The 24066-nt window shown below is 45.9% G+C and overlaps 1 protein-coding gene across 1 annotated transcript in view; it reads right to left on the reverse strand.

The window, feature by feature from the left end:
* The window catches only part of ryk (receptor like tyrosine kinase), a 319820-nt gene extending 318436 nt beyond the window's left edge, over positions 1 to 1384 (reverse strand). The window contains exon 1 of the mRNA XM_038815667.1: positions 1115 to 1384. Coding sequence (XP_038671595.1) covers positions 1115 to 1328 — 214 coding nt within the window. The 5' untranslated portion in view covers positions 1329 to 1384. The remainder of the gene's footprint in view (positions 1 to 1114) is intronic.
* Between the last annotated feature and the right edge of the window lie 22682 nt (positions 1385 to 24066).

Below are 24066 nucleotides of genomic sequence, written 5' to 3' on the forward strand. Positions count from 1 at the left end.
ACGGTAGAAGTGAAGCCACAATCAGATTAGGCAATAATCTCATCACACAGTAGAACATATTCCAAAGGCTGAATGGCCTTCCTGAAGTATGATATCCAGAATTGAATATAACACTCCATTCAGGGCTGAAGCAGAAGTTAAAACGGAGCTCCCTTGCTTTTGTACTTTGTTTCTTTTTATTCGGTCCAAACCTGATTTCTCAACCTGCCCTGCAACCTTCTATGATTTCTGCACTATGACTTACAGGTTCTTCACCTCCTGCGCCCCCTTTCAAATTGTACTCTATTTTATATTGTCTCTCGTTGTTCTTCCTCCCAAATGTATCACTTCTCAGTTCTCTGCTTTAAAATGTTGTTATCTGTCACTCTTCCGCCTACTCCACCATCCTATGTTGTTTTGAAGTTTAACACTCAATTTCCCTTCCACGATGAGGTAGCATTTATTAATGCTTTAATCTCCCAACTTCACGATATGAAACTTTCTGTCACTGACCACGAGCATGACAGCACACCATCACCTGATGGTGAGAAACATCTTCAGCCATTCAAGCCCTTTCTGATCGATACTGACCAATCAGTTTAAGAGTATGGTTTATACCTCTGGACAGAGGGTCCTGTTTGTACTTAAGAGTGGTATTTTTATAAATTCGCCTGGCAATGAGCACTTCAAAGAGGTTATTATTTGCAAACAAGCCTATTTTAAGGAGCTTTACAAACCAGCCAATTTTCTGCATTACAGAAATTAAGTTTCACCTCAATGTTGTACAAGATATATTTTGCCAATAAACTATGTTATGCAAACTATGATACAGATGAGGATTTAAATCATATTGTTTGAACTGGATAATGAGGATGGGATGGTATTGCTGTGGGAGACAGTCTGTATCCACACACAGTCAGCTTCTTTGTGCTGGGGAAGCTCCTCAGCTCTCCCCTCTGGATAAATCACTGCAGCCATATCCCCTGCCCATCGCCCAGGCTGAGCCCAGGCCTTTCCCCCCGGGATGGGGGTCACCCTAACTCGGCATTAACCTCGGGCCCAGGAGCAGTTCCCCGCCGAGGGGCGGTCAGCGGTCAGCGGTCTCCCTCCCTCCCCCGGCCCGCCCCCAACTCACCGATTAGCCTCCGCATCTCCTCCACGCTCAGGTAAACGTTAATCCCTGGTCCACCCCGACACAAGCCGCCACAGCTCCCAAGCAGCACAAGGGCCCGCCACAGAATTGGCAATATCCCCCGGCCTGGGGCTGTGGTCGCCATTGCCGAGCGCCGCTCTCTCAGCTCAGTGTCCGCTCCGGGCTCTAACCCGCGCCGGGGAAACTCCAACTCCATCCCCCTCTCGGCATCTTCATGGCGGTGTCTGGGCCCCGGGCAGCGCGCCTGCGCCTCGGCCGGGACCGGACAGCGCGCCTGCGCCTCGGCCGGGCCCGGGCAGCGCGCCTGCGCCTCGGCCGGGCCCGGGCAGCGCGCGTGCGCCTCGGCCGGGCCCGGGCAGCGCGCGTGCGCTTCCAGCGACTGCGCTAGTCTGGGCACGCGGTTTGAAGTGGCTGCATCGTGTGTTTGCACTAGGCCTTTGCCCCCTGCTTGGCTTTGCCCTCCTGTGATGGGGAATCAGTTCCAACCCAAAACGAACAGCTCCCACTCTTCCTCGATGTGGGCTGTCTGAGGATGGGGATCGATCCCATCCCCACCCACAATCTCCAGCTAACTCTGTCCACACTGACCAAGCTGTGTCCTGGGCACTGTCCACTCCCTCAGCCCGATCTAGGACTGAATCTGGGGAGTATGATCTGTAAGTTCACAGGTGACACGAAAATTGGTGGTGTGGTAAACAGTGAGGAGGGAAAGCAGGTCAGATGGGAAGAACAGTGGCAAATGGAATTTAACTCTGAAATGAAATGAAAATCAGAGTGTGAGGTGGTGCATTTTGGGAGAACTAAGAAGGCAACTGAATACAAAATGAACCGTAGGGCACGGCGATGTACAGAGGAGCAGACAGACCTTGGGGTGCATGTCCAAAGATCCCTAAATCACTGTGGTAACGTGCCTCCCACAGCTAAAGTACTGTGTACAGTTCTGGCCGCCACACTACAGGGAGGATGTGATTGCACAGGAAAGAGTGCAGAGAAGATTCAACAGGATTTTGTCTGGGCTGGAGTGTTTCAGCTTTGAAGAGAGTTAGGCTGGAATTGTTTTCCTCAGAGCAGAGAAAGCTGAGTGGTGATCTGATTGAGGTGTACAAAATTATGAGGGACATAAATAGGGTGAATAGGAAGAAACATTTCCCTTAGTCAAGGGGTCAATAACCTGGGGACATAGACCTAAGGTCAGGGGCAGGGGATTAGAGGAAAAATGTTTTCACACGGAGGGTGGTGAGAATCTGGAAATCACTGCCTGAAAGAGTGGTAGGGGCGAGAACCCTCACAATAAGAAATATTTAAATGAATGCTTGAAATGCCATAGCATACAAGGCTACAGACCAAGCCCTGGAAAATGGGATGAGAAGAGATAGGTGCTTGATGGCCAGCACAGATATGAAGGGCCTTTTTCTGTGCTGTAAAACTCACTGTCCACACAAGAGTCCACCCCTACCCCAATGGGAACCTCTGAGGTTGTAAACAGCTTTTCAGTTGATTTCATTGTTTGGAGAGCTGTCCGTCAACCTCAGGCTCCATTTCAGACAGATACCTCTGATAATTAGCGAGAATCTTCACTTGGGACTGCTTACAAACCTGCCCAAAGGTCCAGGATGGACACAACCCAAGGGGTGTCCACGCCCAGATGGTCCTCAAGAAGGAGTACACATTGTCAACTGAGGCGTTCTGTGACCAGTGGACACTGCAGTGACTGGAGAAAATCACAAACATTAGACCCTGTAAAGAGATAAGGAGACAACAAATCAAAAGATGGAGTGTAATGTGGAAAAAGTGAACTTTTGCACTTTGGCAGGAAGAATAGAAAATCAGCATATTATTCAAATAGAGAGATTGCAGAACTTTTGAGTACAAGAGATCTGAATGTCCTGGTACATGAGTCAAATGAATATGAAGGCAAACGGAATGTTGTTATTTATTGCAGGGGAATGGAATATAAAATTGTGGAAGTTTTGCGGCAGCTGAGTATAGTTTTGGTCTGCTTATTAGAAAAAGAACATATATTTTGGAAGCGGTTCAGAGAAGGTTCACAATACTGTTTTCTGGGATAAAGAGGTTTCATTAGAGTTCATGAGAGAATAACGAGGGACGATCTTATTGAAACGTATAAGATCCGGAGACAATTTGACAGGGTGGATGCTAACGGGATGTTTCCCCTTGATGGAGAGACTCGAACTAGAACAGAGAACAGTACAGCACAGAACAGACCCTTCGGCCCTTGATGTTGTGCCGAGCTTTGTCCAAAACCAAGATCAAGCTATCCCACTCCCTGTCATTCTGGTGTGCTCCATGTGCCTATCCAATAACCGCTTGAAAGTTCCGAAAGTGTCCGACTCCACTATCACAGCAGGCAGTCCATTCCACACCCTAACCACTCTCTGAGTAAAGAACATGCCTCGGACATCCCTCCTATATCTCCCTCCCTGAATATTATAGTTATGCCCCCTTGTAACAGCTACATCCACCCGAGGAAATAGTCTCTGAACGTCCACTCTATCTATCCCCCTCATCATCTTATAAACCTCTATTAAGTCTCCTGTCATCCTCCTCCACTCTAAAGAGAAAACCATAGCTCCCTCATCCTTTCCTCATAAGACCTACTCTCCAAACCAGGCAGCATCCTGGTAAATCTCCTTTGCACCCTTTTCAATGCTTCCACATCCTTCCTTCAGTGAGGTGACCAGAACTGCACACAATATTCCAAGTGTGGTCTCACCAAGGTCATGTACAGTTGCAACATAAACCCATGGCTCTTAAACTCAAGCCACCTGTTAATAAACACTAACACACTATAGGCCTTCTTCACGACTCTATCCACTTGTGTGGCAACCTTCAGAGATCTGTGGACCTGAACCCCAAGATCTCTCTGTTCCTCCACATTCCTCAGAACCCTGCCGTTGACACTGTAATCCGCATTCAAATTTTTCATACCAAAATGAATCACCTCGCACTTATCAGGGTTAAACTCCATCTGCCATTTTTTGGCCCAGCTCTGCGTCGTATCAATATCTCTTTGCAGCCTACAACAGCCCTCCACCTCATCCACTACTCCACCAATCTTGGTGTCATCAGCAAATTTACTGACCCACCCTTCAGCCCCCTCTTCCAAGTCATTGATAAAAATCACAAATAGCAGAGGACCCAGCACTGATCCCTTGTGGTACATCACAGGTCACTGGTCTCGAGTGTGAACATTTTCCATCCAGCACCACCCTCTGTCTTCTTGTGATAGCCAGTTACTTATCCAATTGGCCAAATTTCCCTCTATCCCACACCTCCTTACTTTCTTCATGAGCCGACCATAGGGAACCTTATCAAATACCTTACTAAAATCCATGTATACGACATCAACTGCTCTACCTTCATCTACACACTTAGTTACCTCCTCAAAGAATTCAATCAAATTTGTGAGGCAAGACTTACCCTTCACGAATCCGTGTTGACTATCCCGGATTAAGCTGCATCTTTCCAAATGGTCTTAAATCCTATCCTTCAGGACCTTTTCCATTAACCTACCGACCACCGAAGTAAGACTAATCGGCCTATAATTACCAGGGTCATTCCTATTCCCTTTCTTGAACAGAGGAACAACATTCGCCACTCTTCAGTCCTCTGGGTTTATCCCCGTGGACAGTGAGGACCCAAAGATCAAAGCCAAAGGCTCTGCAATCTCATCCCTTGCCTCCCAAAGAATCCTAGGATATATCCCATCTGGCCCAGGAGACTTGTTGACCCTAAGGTTTTTTTCAAAATTGCTAATACATCCTCCCTCAGAACATCTACCTCCTCCAGCCTAGCCGCCTGTATCACACTCTCATCCTCAAAAACAAGGCCCCTCTCCTTGGTGAACACTGAAGAAAAGTATTCATTCAATGCCTCTCCTATCTCTCCTGACTCCATGCACAAGTTCCCACGACTGTCGTTGACCGGCCCTAACATCACTCTGGTCATTCTTTTATTTCTCACATAAGAGTAAAAAGCTTTGTGGTTTTCCTTGATCTGACCCGCCAAGGACTTTTCATGCCCCCCCGAGCTCTCCTAAGCCCTTTTTTTTAGCTCATTCCTTGCTACCTTGTAACCCTCAAGCGACCCAACTGAACCTTGTTTTTTCATCCTTACATACACTTCCTTTTTCCTCTTGATAAGACATTCAACCTCTTTTGTGAATCATGGTACCCTCACACGGCCATTTCCTCCCTGCCTGACAGGGACACACCTATCAAGGACACGCAGTATTTGTTCCTTGAACAAGCTCCACTTTTCATTTGTGCCTTTCCCTGAGTTTCTGTTCCCATTTATGCTCCCTAATTCTTGCCTAATCGCATCATAATTACCCCTCCCCCAATTATAAATCTTGCCCTGCCGTATGGCCCTATCCCTCTCCATTGCAATAGTGAAAGACACCGAATTGTGGTCACTATCTTCAAAGTGCTCTCCCACAAACAAATCTAACACTTGGCCCGGTTCATTACCCAGTACCAAATCCAATGTGACCCCACCTCTTGTCAGCCTATCCACATATTGTGTCAGGAAACCCTCTTGCACACACTGTACAAAACTGCCCCATCCGAACTGTTTGACTGATAGAGGTTCCAATCAATATTTGGAAAGTTAAAGGCAGTGTTGGACAGAAAGTTAAAGTCACCCATGAAAACTACCCTGAGACCTCCACACTTATCCATAATCTGTTTTGCAATTTCTTCCTGCACATCTCTATTACTATTTGGGGGTCTATAGAAAACTCCTAACAACGTGACCGCTCCTTTCCTATTTCTAACTTCAGCCCATATTACCTCTGTAGGCAGATCCCCCTCGAACTGCCTTTCTGCAGCCGTTAAACTATCCTTGATTAACAATGCTATTCCTCCACCTCTTTTACCACCTTCCCTGCATTTACTGAAACATCTATACCCCGGAACTTCCAACAACAAATTTCCCTCCAACAAATTTCCCTCCCACGATATTGGTGCCCGTCTGGTTCAGGTGCAAACCGTCCTGTCTGTACAGGTCCCACCTTCCCCAAAATGTGCTCCAATTATCCATGTAACTGAAACCCTCCCTCCTACACCATCCTGTAGCCACATGTTTATCGGCACTCTCTCCCTATTCCTCAACATGCTAGCACATGGCACCGGCAAGAACTAGAGGACACAATCAAAAATAAGTAGTCTCCCTTTTAAAATAGAAATGAGGAGACATTGTTTTGAGAAGGAGATGGTCATTGGTCCATGAAATTTGCTTCCCCAGAGAGCAGTGGAGGCTGGTTCATTGAGTATTTTTAAGACTAAGTTAGAAAGGTTCTTGATTGACAAGAGAGCCAAAGGGGGTTGACAGGAAAGTAGCATTAAACCCACAAACTGATCCGTCCCATGATCTTATTGAATAGCAGAGAAGGCTGAAGGGGCCGAATTCCCTTCTCCTAATTTGTATGTTCATATTTTGGTGCAGGATTTGTCTTTTATGTGTTGAAACATTTACTTGCATCACTTTTTTGGGGACTGGGAAATGTCTTTTGAAATTTCAGGGTGCTAACATTGTGTTCCTGCCAGCGGTAAGAATTCCTTTGTCCAACACTTATTTCTAGGTCCCACTCTCACCACATGTTGTAATTCTCTGTCTATAGGGGATACAAACTTGACCACTGTTATGGACCAGGGTTTAGAGAACCCCAAAGTGTATCATGGAGTTCACCAGACCCACAACTTTTAATAGATTGTGGTTATGGGGAGCACATGGGCCTACTTTACAGGTGTGATGCAACAGAGAACTAAGAGTATTTTTAAACAAAAAAAACAATGTTTATTTATGAAACCGGTTGACACTTTATAAACCCACAGTAAACATCTTAACAACTATCAACACCAATCATCAACACAGATACAATATTCTATAAGTAACCCCTAATCTTTCCTTGCAACATCCATAAGACAAATACCATCTTCATCACAGACACCAGGTTTAAATTCCCTATTGAGAGCAATTATCAATTTGAAATCACCCAAATGAACACTCTTTAGCTTGTAGAGATATCCATTCACATCTGCTGACTTTCACTGCAGCTTCCCTCTGCAAAACGAAACTAAACACACCCTGTAACAGACAGCTCAAAGCAAAAGTAAAAGCAGACAGACAGCCCAGCTCCACCCACTCTCTGACATCACTGCAGCCATCCGATAAACAGCTATTTCTTAAAGGTACTCTAACATAACACCACAATGTGCAATGATTTGTGTGCAGCCCTCCCTGTGCCCCTGGAATTGACAGTTTGCTGCCCCCGCCGCCCGCATCCTCCTGGATCATAATCTCCGTTGAGTACTTTTGGAAAAGGTATGAACATGTCACCTTGAGTGCTAAGCAGGTAAAATTTTGAGATCTTCACAAACATCCAGCGATGTTGCTACATGTCACAACCAGAGGAATTATTAGCTCGCAGCATTTTAAGTGAAAGGATTATGATCCTGGAGAAATTTGAATCGAGATGGCCACAGGCCAAAATTCTACTGTTAGGTGTTTACATTGAAGCTGGAGTTAATTATCCCCAACCATGCAATAGATTTTAACTTAATATTTTTAATATCAAATGCGGTTTGAGCTTGGCAGATTGATCAGTGTATCTGTGGCATGTGTTTTGGTACAGCAGATGGCAAGTGCAGAGCTGTCCAAATCCCAAAGGGAAACCTGATACATTGTTCAGAACAGTTTTGCAACTTGTGCATTGTGAGGAGATTTTCTGAAATCAGAAAGTAACTTCTCAAACCAATTGGCGATGATTTTATATTAGGGTTAAACATTTATTAAAATAGATGAATAAAAATATTGCACTTAAAACACAAGAATACCTTGACACAGCTGAAAGTACTTTGTAAACCTTTCTAAACAGATCTTGGTTTAAATCACTCCTGTTTAAAAGGCAGCAGAATCATAGAATTGTTACGGCGCAGGAGGCCATTTGGCCCATTGTCTGTACCGGCTCTCCAAACCAGCTTAGTTCATTCCCCTGCCTTTCCCTGAACCTCTGCACATTGTTTCTATTCAAATAATTATTTAATGCCCTCTTGAATGTCTCAATTGAACCTGCCTCCACCACACTTCTAGGCGGTGCATTCCAGACCCCAACCACTCACTGTATAAAAAAGGTTTTTCCTCAAATCAAATTTGGTTCTTTTCAAATCACCCTCAATCTGTGCCCTCTCATTGTTGATCTTTTAAGAATCAGGAAAAGTTTTTCCACATCTACTCTGTCCAGCCCCCTCATGATTTTGAACATCTTTATCAAATCTCCTCCTAATTTTCTTTTCTCCAAGGAGAACAGTCCCAATCTCTCCAATCTAGCCTCATAAATGAAATTCCTCATCCTTGGAATAATTCTTGTAAACCTCTTCTGCACTCTCTCTAATGTGTTCATATCCTTCCTATAGTGTGGCACCCAGAAATGTGCACAATATTCCACCTGAGGTCTAACGAGTGTCTTGTGTAAGTTCATCATAACCTCCTTGCTCTTGTAGTCTTTGTGTTCTACGCCCCAATTAATACAGTCCAGGATATTAAATGCTTTATTACCTGCTTTCTCCACTTATCCTGCACCTTCAATGATCTAAACACTTATACATCCAGGTCTCCCTGCTCCTCCACCTGTTTCAGAATTTTATTCCGTATTTTATATTGTCTCTCCATGTTCTTCCTCCCAAATGCATCACCCCACACTGCTGAACTTCATCTGCCGCCTATCTCCCCATTCCACCAACTTGTCTATGTCCTTTTTAGGTTGTACTCTGTCCACCTCACAATTTACTTATTTCCAAAATTTTGTATCATCTGCAAATTTTGAAATTGTTCCCTGCATACCAAGATCAAAATCGTTAATATATCTCAGGAAAAGGAAAGATCCCTGGAGAACACCGTACCAACACTGCGGTTGTTATAAATCTCACCCTCTCTTGCCCTTAGAAAATCTAAACTATAGAATTGCAGTAACTTTACCACACAATACCCTTAGGGTGAGTATCTTGTGCTTTTAATTTCAACAGCAGAATCCAGAAAGCTGCGTTGTTTTAGGCTGGTGATTGCAGGTTGGCTGACTCGATTTGATTGACTTAGCTGACTTAGGGTGCTCTCTAAGAATAACAGAAAACTGTTTCTCAGCGTTTGGTCTTGCATGTACTCTGTCTTCTTTGAAATCTTCAGTCTTCTTTGTGATCTCACCAGATACCACACACGGAGTCTTAAATATTTTTAAAATCTGTTTTTTACCTTTGATCTTTCTCTCTATTGTTTCCTACTATCCTTCAGCAGTTCCCTTTTCCCAAAATTGATCAATCCCTATTTTTGGGGGCACAGCGCCAGGGACCCAGGTTCATTTCTGCCCTTGGGTGACTGTGTGGAGTCTGCACGTTATCCCTGTGTCTCTGGGTTAACTGCAGGTGCTGCAATTTCCAAACACAGTCCAACGATGTACAGGTTAGGTATATTGGCTGTGCTAAATTACTCCTCAATGTTCAAAAGGTGAAGTTACGGGGACAGGGTGAGGGCATGGGACACGTAAGGGTTACCCTATTTTCTTTTCCCTTTTTTTAGTCACATATTTCCCCTTTCTTTAAATAATAATTTTCATAATTTTGTCCCATGGAAGATTAATGGACATATGACTTTAAGGAAAGTATCTTGTGCTTTTAATTTCAACAGCAGAATCCAGAAAGCTGCGTTGTTTTAGGCTGGTGATTGCAGGTTGGCTGACTCAATTTGATTGACTTAGCTGGTGGCAAATGAATGAGCCAAGAAGGCTGCATTCTGCCCAGCAACAGGCCGTGATCGGATATTTTTAATCTGAAGTACTTTTCAATGCCAAGGATGATATTTTTATTTCACTGTTGGATCTGAAGCCTGGATGAAGGAATTCCAACTCTCTCTCTCAGCAGGAAAGATTGAATGAATTCACTCCAAAAATCGAGTGTAAGAACTCTTCTCTCTCCCCAGTAAAGCTGGTTGTCATTCTATTGAAACTGCAGAAGATTAAGGTCAAAACATGGGCCGGATGTTGATGTTTGATGTGAGACAAAGAGTCTTAAGAGAGAAGTAGTAAGGTGTGAAGCCAGTTGGTTTGATATGATGCTGAACAGAGGAAACTAGGAGACTTTTATATTTAAGGTAGACCTTTGCAGTTTAATAAAGGCTAATGTATCTCTCCATAAGAATTCATACTGCCTGTGAGAACTAAATGAATGTTCTTGCAAGAACATAACCAACTTAGACAGTGGCTTTGATTAATCGGGCATGTTAGAGAAAAGCCTGCTGCACAGAACTCATCATCAAAAGCAAAAACTCTTATCCTTTTTATTTTTATTCTCATTATTTTACCACTTTTCACACCTCTATGTTTGTCTGTCTTATGTGTATGTGTGTGGGTGGGTAGAGGGTGGCACAGTGAAAGGGGGTGTAGTAGGTTAGCTTGCCATTATTCCAAAGTAATTACTGCATATTTCAACTTCATATCTGTGATAAATAAACAATAATTGTGTTTCAACTTACAAACCTGGTGACTAATTATTGGACCGCTAAGGGCCAAATATTTCAGGAATTTCATACGAATTATTAGTTAATTCACTTGTGTTGTGTCTCCGGGGCCTGTGGTGCTGGAATTGATCTTGCACTGGTGTTGTAGGTAGGGTGTTCTTTTGGAGGGTCCATGTGGAGTTCATGTGTCGAATAGCCTCATTTTGCACTGTAGTGATTCTGTGATTCCTTATTTCATGGTTACTGTATTGTAAAAGTACACTTACCCTATATTTCCTCATCTATTTCTAATCTTCCAATTTGTATATGTTCCCCTTTGAAATACAACTGACTTCAAATCACTTTTTAAAATTTTTTTTCAATTAAGGGGCAATTTAGAGTACCACTCCACCTCCCTGCACTTCTTTGAGTTGTGGGGGTGAGACCCATGCAGACATGGGGAGAATGTGAAAACTCCACACAAACAGTGACCTGGGGTTGGAATTGAACCCAGGTCCTCAATGCTGTGCATCCCCGGTCCGTGAGGTCCTGGCATGACGAATGGGGCTGGTACACACGGGGCCTCCTTGGGCGCCTCTGTCGCTGTGGCGCCACAACGTGCTCACCCTCCTCTTCCTGTCGAGCGGGTGGCCCTGCAGCCTGGGCGCCTGCTGCCTGCCCCTCTGCGGCATGCTCCTCTGCAGCTGCCTGCGCCGCCTCTCTGCCACGCTCCTCCTCCTCCAGGGCAACATGTAGAATAGCAGCTGGCACCACGGTGGCCAACGTCGCTGGCTGATCAGAAAACATGATGGCCTGCGGGTGGGGGGGGGGGGGGGAAACGACAACGTGTCATCATTGCCCGTAACCCCCGCCCCAGCACTCGCTCTCACCACCCCTCCCAACCCCCCACCCCCCCGGCACTCGCTCTCACCACATCCCCCCCACCCCGGCACTCGCTCTCACCACCCCTCCCAACCCTCCGGCACTCACTCTCGCCACCCCTCCCAACACCCCGGCACTCGCTCTCACCACCCCTCCCAACTCCCCCCTCCCCGGCACTCTCCCCCCTCCCCGGCACTCTCCCCCCCCTCCCCCCCTCCCCGTCACTCGCACTCTCCCATCCCTCCCCGGCACTCTCTCCCCCCCCTCCCCGGCACTCTTCCCCCCCTCCCCGGCACTCTCCCCCCCACCCCCCCTCCCCGGCACTCGCACTCTCCTCAGCCACATATTTGTCCCCGTGTGTCCATGGGTTTCCTCCGGGTGCTCCGGTTTCCTAAAAATTCTATGATAATCTATGATTAACCTACGACAAAAGTTCGGCACAACATCGTGGGCCGAAGGGCCTGTTCTGTGCTGTATTTCTCTATGTTCTATGCTCTATGTTTATCTTCCATTCCCTGTTTCTGTCTGAAGGGCGCCTACATTTGTCTTTAGCATTCTCTTTCTCTTCCTATATCAATAGAAACTCTTACTGTCAGTCTTTATGTTCCCTGCAAGCTTCCTTTTGTACTGTATTTTCCCCTTCTTTATCAATCAATTGGTCCTTCTTTGCTGAATTCTAAACTACTCCCAATCCTCAGACTTATTATTTTTCTTGGCTAATTTGTATGCTTCTTCTTTGGACGGATGCTATTTCTAATTTCCTTTGTAAGCCATGGATTGGCCCTCTTACCCATTTTGCTTTGTGCCAGACAGGAATGAATAATTGCTGCAGTTCCCCCATGCGTTCCTTGAAAATTTGCCATTGCCCCTCCACTATTATCCCTCTAAGTATCTTTCCCCAATCTATCAAGGCCAACTCACGTCTTATATCTTCATAGTTTCCTTTCTTAAGATTTTCTTCAGCACCCTCCTGTCCGAATCAACTACTTCACTCTCCATATTGACAAAAAATTGATTATGTTACGGTCGCTCATCCCCAAGGGGTCATACACAACCAGATTGGCAATGATTCCCTTCTTGTTACACAATACCCAGTCTAAGATGGACTGCTCTCTAGTTCGCTCCTCCACATATTGGTCAAGAAAACCATCCCATATACACTCTAGGAATTCCTCCTCTATAGCATTGTGGCTAATTTGATTTGCCAGATCTAATGTGCAAAATCACCCATGATCACCGATATTCCCTCATTACATGCATATCTAATTTTGTGTTTAAAGCCATTCCCAACATCACTACTGCAGTTTGGGGGTCTATATATGACACTCACTAATGTTTTTTGGCCCATGGTATTTTTCAACTCCACCCAAACAGACTCCACATTGCCAGAGCTAATATCCTTTCTCACTAGTGCGTTAATTTCCTCTTTTTAAAAATAAATTTGGAGTACCCAATTCATTTTTTCCGATTAAGGGGCAATTTAGCATGGCCAATCCACCTACCCTGCACATTTTTGGGTTGTGGGGGAAACCCACGCAAACACGGGGAGAATGTGCAAACTCCAGACGGACAGTGACCCAGAGCCGGAGTCGAACCTGGGATCTCGGCGCCATGAGGCAGCAGGCTGTGCCACCATGCTGCCCTTTAATTTCCTCTTTAACCAGCAGTCTAGTTTTAGACTCCTCTACCTTTGGGAAAAGATGTTGACGATCTACCTTATCTATACCCTCATTATTTTATAGACCACTGCAAGATCACCCCTAAGCCTCCTACGCTCCAGGGAAAAAGGTACCAGTCTATCCAGCCTCTCCTTATAACTCAAACCATCAAGGAGCATCCTAGTAAATCTTTTCTGCACTCTTTCTCATTTAATAATCTCCTTTCTATAATAGGGTGACCAGAACTGTATCAGTATTAGTCTTGCTAATGTCTTGTACAATTTCAGCAAGATGTCCCAACTCCTGTATTCAATGTTCTGACCAACGAAACCAAGCATGTCGAATGCCTTATTCACCACCCTGTCCACCTGTAACTCCACTTTCAAGGAGCTATGAACCTGTACCTCGAGATCTATTTGATCTGTATCTCTCCCCCACTCCCTACCATTAACTGAGTAGGTCCTGCCCCGATTCGATTTACCACAATGCATTAATCACATTTATCCAAATTAAACTCCATCTGCCATTCATTGGCCAACCGACTCAATTGATCAAGATCCCGTTGCAATCCTAGATAAACTTCTTCACTGTCCACTATGCCACCAATCTTGGTGTCGTCTGCAAACTTACTAACCATGCCCCCTGAATTCTCATCCAAATAATTAATATAAATAACAAGTAACAGTGGACCCAGCACTGATCCATGAGGCACACCGCTGGTCACAGGCTTCCAGCTTGAAAGACAACCCTCCACAACCACCCGTTAGCTCAACCACCTCAAGACATCACTATTTCTTTCCCCAAGTTCCCTAACATCCACACCTTTCTCAATAGTAAATACCGATGAGAAATATTCATTTAGGATCTGATCCATCTCTTGTGGATCCACACATAGATGACCTTGTAGATCCTTAAGAGTCCCTACTCTCCCTCATTATTATTTTGCCCTTTGTGTATTTGGAGAAGCACTTTGGATGCTCCTTTGCCTTACCTGCCAAAGCAATCCCATGTTCCCTTTTCCCCTCTGATTTCTCTCTTTACCCCGACAACCTCCACATTCTTCAAGGGACCCACTTGATCCCAGCTGCCGATGCATGTCATATGCCTCTTCTTTTTAACCAGGGCCTCAATATCCCGAGTCATCCAGGGTTCCAAACTTCGACCAGCCTTGCCTTTCACTCTGAAAGGAATGTGCTTACCATAAACCCTGGTTAACACACTTCTGAAAGCCTCCCACTGATCAGCCTTTGCCTGCCAACAGACTCCCCCAATCACTTTTGAAAGTTCCTGTCTAATACCTTCAAAATTGGCCTTGCCCCAATTTAGAATTTTAAATTTTGGGCCAGAACTATCATTCCCCATAGCTATCTTAAAACTAATGGAATTATGGTCACTGGTCCCAAAGTGATCCCTCACAAACACTTCTGTCAGCTGCCCTTCCTTATTTCCCAAAGGGAGGTCAAGTTTTGTCCCCTCTCTAGTCAGGTCATCCACACACTGAATGAGAAATTCCTCCTGAATACACTCAACGAGTTTCTCTCCATCCAAGCCCCTAATTAACTGGCTGTCCCAGTTAATGTTGCGACGGTTAAAGTCCCCAACTATTACCACCCAATTTTTCTCGCAGCTATCTATAATTTCCTTACATTTTTGCTCCTCAATTTCCTGCTGACTTTTTGGGATCTTGTAGTACAATCCTATCAAAGTGATCTCTCCCTTCTCATTTTTCAGTTCTGCTCATATAGACTCAGTGGACGAACCCTCGATATACCCGCTCCCAGTACTGCCGTGATATATCCCCTAATCAAAAACGCAACTCCCCCTCCTCTCTTACCTCTTGTTCTATCTTTCCTGTAGCATCTGGACCCTGGAACATTGAGCTGCCAGTCCTGCCCCTCCCTTAGCTATGTTTCAATAATAGCTATAATATTCCAGTCCCATGTACCCCTCCATGTCCTGAGTTGATCTGCCTTGCCGTTGGGCCTTTTGTATTGAGTTAAATGCAGTTTAATCTAGATTTATCTTGCTCTCTGCCCTGCTTTCCAGACTATCTGTCTGGTCATGTTTTGTGCACTCTCTCTGTGTTCTCTACAGCCTCTGTGCCTTGTACTGTGGCCCTTTTTGCGTTTTAACTTTGTTTTCTCTGCCTTTCACTTTTCCCCTTGCTGCTTTTTGTTTTTGTCCCCACCTTAATTCCCTCTAACTTCCTGCATCAGTTCCCATCTCCCTGCCACGTTAGTTTAAACTTGTGGGGGGGGGGGGGGGGGAGAGAGAGAGACTTACCAGGGGTAAGCCATGAGGTACGGGACTCTAGCACGGAGTCTGTCCCTGTTGCTCAGAAGGGAAGGGGGGAGAGGAGCAGAGCATTAGTAATTGGGGACTCAATAGTCAGGGGCACAGATAGGAGATTTTGTGGGAGCGAGAGAGACTCACGTTTGGTATGTTGCCTCCCAGGTGCAAGGGTAAGTGATGTCTCGGATCGTGTTTTTCGGGTCCTTAAGGGGGAAGGGGAGCAGCCCCAAGTCGTAGTCCACATTGGCACTAACGACATAGGTAGGAAAGGGGACAAGGATGTCAGGCAGGCCTTTAGGGAGCTAGGATGGAAGCTCAGAGTGAGAACAAACAGAGTTGTTATCTCTGGGTTGTTGCCCGTGCCACGTGATAGTGAGATGAGGAATAGGGAGAGAGAGCAATTAAACACGTGGCTACAGGGATGGTGCAGGCGGGAGGGATTCAGATTTCTGGATAACTGGGGCTCTTTCTGGGGAAGGTGGGACCTCTATAGACAGGATGGTCGACATCTGAACCTGAGGGGCACCAATATCCTGGGGGGGGGGATTTGTTAGTACTCTTTGGGGGGGTTTAAACTAATTCAGCAGGGGCATGGGAACCTGGATTGTAGTTTTGGGGTACGGGAGATTGAGAGTAGAGAGGTCAGGAGCACAGATTTGACTTCGCAGGAGGGCACCAGTGTTCAGGTCGGTGGTTTGAAGTGTGTCTATTTCAATGCCAGGAGTATACGAAATAAGGTAGGGGAACTGGCAGCATGGGTTGGTACCTGGGACTTCGATGTTGTGTCCATTTCAGAGACATGGATAGAGCAGGGACAGGAATGGTTGTTGCAGGTTCTGGGGTTTAGGTGTTTTAGTAAGGTCAGAGAAGGGGGCAAAAGAGGGGGAGGTGTGGCGCTGCTAGTCAAGGACAGTATTACGGTGGCAGAAAGGATGCAAGATGGGGACTCTTCTTCCGAGGTAGTATGGGCTGAGGTTAGAAACAGGAAAGGAGAGGTCACACCGCTGGGAGTTTTCTATAGGCCACCTAATAGTTCTAGAGATGTAGAGGAAAGGATGGCGAAGATGATTCTGGAAAAGAGCGAAAGTAACAGGGTAGTTGTTATGGGAGACTTTAACTTTCCAAATATTGACTGGAAAAGATATAGTTCGAGTACATTGGATGGGTCGTTCGTTGTACAATGTGTGCAGGAGGGTTTTCTGACACAATATGTTGACAGGTCAACAAGAGGTGAGGCCACATTGGATTTGGTTTTGGGTAATGAACCAGGCCAGGTGTTAGATCTGGAGGTAGGTGAACAACACTTTGAAGACAGTGACCACAATTCGGTGACCTTTACATTAGTGATGGAAAGGGATAAGTATACCCCGCAGGGTAAGAGTTATAGCTGGGGGACGGGCAATTATGATGCCATTAGACATGAAAACCCAAAAGCTTTCTATAGGTATGTCAGGAATAAAAGAATGACTAGGGTAAGAGTAGGGCCAGTCAAGGACAGTGGTGGGAAGTTGTGTGTGGAGGCTGAGGAGATAAGCGAGATACTAAATGAATACTTTTCGTCAGTATTCACTCAGGAAAAAGATAATATTGTGGAGGAGAATGCTGAGACCCAGGCTATTAGAATAGATGGCATTGAGGTGCGTAGGGACGAAGTGTTGGCAATTCTGGACAAGGTGAAAATAGATAAGTCCCGGGGCCTGATGGGATTTATCCTAGGATTCTCTGGGAAGCCAGGGAAGAGATTGCTGAGCCCTTGGCTTTGATTTTTAGGTCATCATTGGCTACAGGAATAGTGCCAGAGGACTGGAGGATAGCAAATGTGGTCCCTTTGTTCAAGAAGGGGAGTAGAGATAACCCCGGTAACTATAGGCCGGTGAGCCTAACGTCTGTGGTGGGTAAAGTCTTGGAGAGGATTATAAAAGATACGATTTATAATCATCTAGATAGGAATAATATGATTAGGGATAGTCAGCATGGTTTTGTGAAGGGTAGGTCATGCCTCACAAACCTTATCGAGTTCTTTGAGAAGGTGACTGAACAGGAAGACGAGGGTAGAGCAGTTGATGTGGTGTATATGGATTTCAGTAAAGCGTTTGATAAGGTTCCCCATGGTCGGCTATTGCAGAAAATACGGAGGCTGGGGATTGAGGGTGATTTAGAGATGTGGATCAGAAATTGGCTAGTTGAAAGAAGACAGAGAGTGGTAGTTGATGGGAAATGTTCAGAATGGAGTTCAGTTACGAGTGGCGTACCACAAGGATCTGTTCTGGGGCCGTTGCTGTTTGTCATTTTTATAAATGACCTAGAGGAGGGCGCAGAAGGATGGGTGAGTAGATTTGCAGACGACACTAAAGTCGGTGGAGTTGTAGACAGTGCGGAAGGATGTTGCAGGTTACAGAGGGACATAGATAAGCTGCAGAGCTGGGCTGAGAGGTGGCAAATGGAGTTTAATGTGGAGAAGTGTGAAGTGATTCACTTTGGAAAGAATAACAGGAATGCGGAATATTTGGCTAATGGTAAAATTCTTGGTAGTGTGGATGAGCAAAGGGATCTCGGTGTCCATCTACATAGATCCCTGAAAGTTGCCACCCAGGTTGATAGGGTTGTGAAGAAGGCCTATGGTGTGTTGGCCTTTATTGGTAGAGGGATTGAGTTCCGGAGCCATGAGGTCATGTTGCAGTTGTACAAAACTCTGGTACGGCCGCATTTCGAGTATTGCGTACAGTTCTGGTCGCCTCATTATAGGAAGGACGTGGAAGCTTTGGAACGGGTGCAGAGGAGATTTACCAGGATGTTGCCTGGTATGGAAGGAAAATCTTATGAGGAAAGGCTGATGGACTTGAGGTTGTTTTCGTTAGAGAGAAGAAGGTTAAGAGGTGACTTAATAGAGGCATACAAAATGATCAGAGGGTTAGATAGGGTGGACAGCGAGAGCCTTCTCCCACGGATGGAGGTGGCTAGCACGAGGGGACATAGCCTTAAATTGAGGGATATATTACAGAGGTCAGAGGTGGGTTTTTTACGCAAAGAGTGGTGAGGCCGTGGAATGCCCTACCTGCAACAGTAGTGAACTCGCCAACATTGAGGGCATTTAAAAGTTTATTGGATAAGCATATGGATGATAAGGGCATAGTGTAGGTTAGATGGCCTTTAGTTTTTTCCATGTCGGTGCAACATCGAGGGCCGAAGGGCCTGTACTGCGCTGTATCGTTCTATGTTCTATGTTCTATAACGTTACTGAGGCCGTTATTGCTGATTGCATCAAATTACAAGGCAGCCCTGCCTGCATCAGGCCTGCTGTTCTGCTCAGTGAGGCTGGCACTGACTGTGCAGGGAGCAAGAACTAACCATCAAGACGAAATAGCAGCTGTTTTCCTGACACAGTCTCCACAGATCCTTGAGGGCAAGGCGTCAGCTGTCAGAATCTGTGTTGCTCACAGAAAACAAGCTTTTAAAAATCTAGAAATCTACAACATCGATATGATTGCCTCACATTCATAGACTACGTTGAAATGTAAAAAGACCAGATTGTACTTGCCTGCCCCCAAATGTTTGATGCAAACTGGAACTTGTCAACAAGTCCATTATAACTGAGTTGTGCAGTAAATCTAGCAAGTTAGTCTCAATGGCTTCCCGACTCACTCAACTGTCCAGCATTCTCACACTAGGCAGACACCAGGGATGTTGTTTCCTCTGGCTGGAGGGGCTAGAACAAAGAGTTACAGCCTCAGGGACATAGGGTAGCCATTTAGGACTGAGATAAGGAGAAACTTATTCCCTCAGAGGGTGGTGAATTGAATCTGTGGAACTTTCTACCACAAAATGCTGTGGAGTCCAAATCAGTGGCACAGTGGTTATCACTGCAGTCTAACAGTGCCAGGGACCCAGCTTCGATTCTGACCTTGGGTGACTGTCTGTGTGGAGTTTGCACTTTCTCCCCGTGTCTGTGTTGATTTTCTCCAGGTGCTCTGGTTTCTTTCCCCGGTCCAAAAACGTGCAGGTTAGGTGGATTGGATATGCAAAATTGTCCCGAGGTTACAATGATAAGGTGGGAGATTGGGCCGAAGTGAGCGTGCTCTTTCAAAGGGTCAGTGCAGATTCGATGGGCCGAATAGTCTCCTGCTGCACTGTAGGGACTCTTCTATGATTCTAAGGAAACAGATATATTTTTATAGTCTAAATAGGAAGAGCGCTGGAGTGTTGAGATGGAGGATCATGTTGAATGCTGGAGCAGGCTCGAACGGCTGAATGGCCCCCTCATGTTCCTATTTTCTATGTTTCTCTGTTTACTAATTCCATGTCTATTCGTGAAGTTAAAGCAAAACGGACTGGATTCTCCATTTCTGAGGCTAAGTGTTGGCGTATGGCGTTTTACGACAGAAAAACCAGCGCAACACCTGCACCGATTCAGCTACTTTAAATGGGCTAGCACCAGTGCCATGTGGAACGCAATCAATTCCATGGAAATGTGCCGGATTCGTGATTGGCATTTAAACGGTCCTCTCCCCCACACACACCGCCCCAGCCAACAAGATGGCTGGAAGGAGAACAGTGCCATGGTTCAGGGACGCTGAGCTGGACACTTTCCTGGACGCCGTCGAAGAGAGAAGGATGACCCTATACCCTGATCTGGGATGATGTCATCCAGGCTCCGCCATTCACCGTGCCTGGGCACAGGTGGCAGAGTTGGTCAGCGTCGTGGGCAACATTGTCCGGACTGGCATGCAATGCCGCAAGAAACCTCACGACCTTCCCACGGCGGCCAGGGTGAGTTGGACCCCTGGAACCAACCCCGTCCCATCACACACCTGTAACACTGCCCCTCCCCCCCGGGGGACGGCCAGACCCCCACCCTTCCCCATGTGTCAGCACCCATGCCAGCTGCCATTGCCGGGTGCCCTCGCCATCGAGGCCAACATCTACCCAACCGCTGGTCTGCAAGCGTCAGACCGTCTAACGGTGTTGTTGTATGTGTTCTCCCCCCTCACCAGGGGAAGGCAGCACACAATTGCCGGGAGCGGTAGAAGACTGGAGGGGAACAACAGAACTGCGACCCTAACCATGCCCGAGCAGAGGGCCCTGAATATGGCCGGTGGCCCAGAGGAAAGGGTTGTTGCCGGGGTAGTGTGCTGTCTCGGGTGAGCAAGTGAGACCCCGTTGAGTTGCAATTGGCCATGACACTTGTGTCCAGACAAGCAAAATGGGTAAGGTAAGGAGGGCCAATTCATGACTTACAAAGGAAATTAGAAATAGTGTTCGATCGAGGGAAGAAGCAGATAGAATGGCCAAGAAAAATAATAGGTCTGACGATTGGGAGCAGTTTAGAATTCAGCAAAGAAGGACCAATTGATTGATAAAGAAGGGGAAAATACAGTACAAAAGAAAGCTTGCAGGGAACATAAAGATTGACACTAAGAGGTTCTATTGATATGTGAAGAGAAAGAGATTGCTGAAGACAAATGTAGGCCCCTCTCGACAGAAACAGGCGAATGTATAATAAGCGACAAAGAAATGGCTGAGCAATTGAATACATACTTTGGTTCTGTCTTCACAAAAGAAGACACAAATCAGGTAACAGAAATGTTGGCGAATGAAAGGTTTAGTGAGAAGGAAGAACATAGGGAGATCAATATTAGTAGGGAAATGGTGCTGGGAAAATTGACGGGATTGAAGACGGATAAATCCTCAGAGCCTGATAATCTGCATCCCAGAGTGCTTAAGGAGGTGGCTCTGGAAATAGTGGACGCATTGGTAGTTATCATAAATTATCATAGAATTTACAGTGCAGAAGGAGGCCATTCGGCCCATTGAGTCTGCACCGGCTCCCAAGGTCCACACCTCCACCCTATCCCCATAACCCAGTAACCCCACCCACCTCTAAGGGCAGTTTTGGACACTAAGGGCAATTTTGGACACTAAGGGCAATTTGTCATGGCCAATCCACCTAACCACATCTTTAGACTGTGGGAGGAAACCGGAGCACCCGGAGGAAACCCACGCACACACGGGGAGGATGTGCAGATTCTGCACAGACAGCGACCCAAGCCGGAATCGAACCTGGGACCCTGGCGGTGTGAAGCAATTGTGCTATCCACAATGCTACCGTGCTGCCAGTTATCTTCCGGGATTCTATAGACTCTGGAACTATCCATGAAGATTGGAGGGTAGCTAATGTCATTCCAATATTCAAATATGCTTGGCAAATCTGTTGAAATTCTTTGAAGATGTAACTAGTACAGTTGACGAGGGGGAGATAGTCGATGTGATCTACGGACTTTCAGAAGGCGTTTGAAAATGTCCCACAAAGAGTGCGGTGAAAGAGGCGCCGATACTTCACTAAAGAGCGCGGAGATAGAGTGCGAGACTTCAATGAAGAGCGCGGAGAGAGAGAGGGCGAGACTTCAATATAGAGAGCAGAGAGGTAAGACAGCTGTTGCAAAATTGAAAATAACTCGGTAAAGTGACGTCACATGAGACTGTGACCTGATTGGCTGAAAGGCAGATTGGGCTAAATTTGAATATCTGGAGTTACTGATTTAAACTATTTTAATTTCAATTAAATAACTATTTATAATTTGTTGTCAGATCAAGAGGAATAAATACTCAGTTTAAACAAAAAAATTTATTAAATAGTATACGGGGATTGGATTTAATCTGACATAAACATCTTTCTAAAGTTTAATGTCAAAAGTTTAATTTAAAGGAATAAATCATGGCAGGACAGCTCCAAGGCATGGTCTGCTCTTTTTGCTCCGTGTGGCAGGCTGGGGACAGTTCCAGTCCCCAGGATCAGCATGTGTTCAGGAAGTGTCTCCAGTTTTAGCTCCTGGAAGCTCGAGTTTCAGAGCTGGAGCGGAGGCTGGAGACACTGTGGAGCATCCACGAGTCGGAGAGCATCGTGGATAGCATGTATAGAGAGGTGGTCACACCGCAGGCTCAGACTCCACAGGCAGGAAGGGAATGGGTGACCACCAGACAGAGCACAAGAATGAGGCAGGTAGTGCAGGAATCTCCTGAGGCCATTCCCCTGCAGAACAGATATACCGCTTTGGATACTGTTGAGGGAAATGGCCTCTCAGGTGAAAACAGCAACAGTCAAACTCTTGGCACCACGTTTGGTTCTGCTGCAAAGGGGAGGAGTAATAAGTGTGACAGTGCAACAGTTATAGGGGATTCAATTGTAAGGGGATTAGACAGGCATTTCTGTGGCCACAAACGAGACTCCAGGATGGTATGTTGCCTCCCTGGTGCGAGGGTTAAGGATGTCTCGGAGCGGGTACAGGACTTTGTGGAGGGGCAGGGTGAACAGCTAGTGGCCCTGGTACACATCGATACAAACTACACAGGGAAAAAAAGGGATGAGGTGCTAAAGGCAGAATACAGGGAGCTAGGAAGGAAGTTAAGAAATCGGACCTCAAAGGTAGTGATCTCAAGGATTACTACCGGTGCCACGTGCTTGTCAGAGTAGAAATGACAGGATATATATGAATACGTGGCTGAAGAGATGGTGCCAGATGGAGGGTTTCAGATTCCTGGGGCAGTTCTGGGGGAGGTGGGACCTGTCCAAACTGGACGGGTTACACCTGGGCGGGATTGGAACTAATGTCCTAAGGGGGCTATTTACTAGAAAGGTTGGGGAGGGTTTAAACTAATATGCCAGGGGGATGGGAACCTACGCAAGGAGTCAGAGAAAGAGGGAGCAAGGACAAAAGCAAAAGGTAGAAAAGTGAATAAGAAAAGTGATAGGTGGAGAAACCAAGGGACAAAATTCAAACAGGGCAGCAGAGAAAATATTGGGAGCAAGACAAGCATTGTGAAAAAGACAAACTTAAAGGCTCTGTGCCTTAATGAACGGGGCATTTGCAATAAAGTGGATGAACTAATCACGCAGATAGATATAAATGGGTATGATATAATCGGGATTATGGAGACATGGCTGCAGGGTGAATCTCCAGTGTTCTCAGTATTTAGGAAGGACAGGCATCAAAGAAAAGGTGGTGGCATGGCACTGCTGGTTAAAGAGGAAATGAACACAATAATGAGAAAGGATATTAGCTCTGACAATGTGGAATCTGCATGGGGTGAGTCGAGAAATACCAAGGGACAAAAAACATTAGTGGGTGTCATATATAGATCCGCAAACTGCAGTGGTGAGGTTGGGAATGGCTTTAAACACAAAATTAGAGATGCATGTAATAAAGGAATGTCGGTGATGATGAGTGATTTTAATCTTCACGTAGATTGGGCAAACCAAATTAGCCACAATGCCGTAGAGGAGGAATTCCTGGAATATATACGGGATGGTTTTCTTGACCAATATGTGGAGGAACCAACTCGAGAGCAGGCCATCTTAGACTGGGTACTGTGTAATGAGGAGGGAATCATTGCCAATCTGGCTGTACGAGACCCCTTGGGGATGAGCGACCATAACATGTAGAATTTTTTATCAAGATGGAGAGTGAAGTAGTTGATTCGGAGACGAGGGTGCTGAATATTAATAAAGGGAACTATGAGGATATGAGGCGTGACGTGGCAATCATAGACTGGGGGGGGGGGGGGGTGTTACTCAAAGGGATGACAGTGGATCAACAATGG

The sequence above is a fragment of the Scyliorhinus canicula genome, chromosome 13, assembly GCF_902713615.1.
Source record: "Scyliorhinus canicula chromosome 13, sScyCan1.1, whole genome shotgun sequence".
In the NCBI taxonomy this organism is placed as follows: Eukaryota; Metazoa; Chordata; class Chondrichthyes; order Carcharhiniformes; family Scyliorhinidae; genus Scyliorhinus; species Scyliorhinus canicula.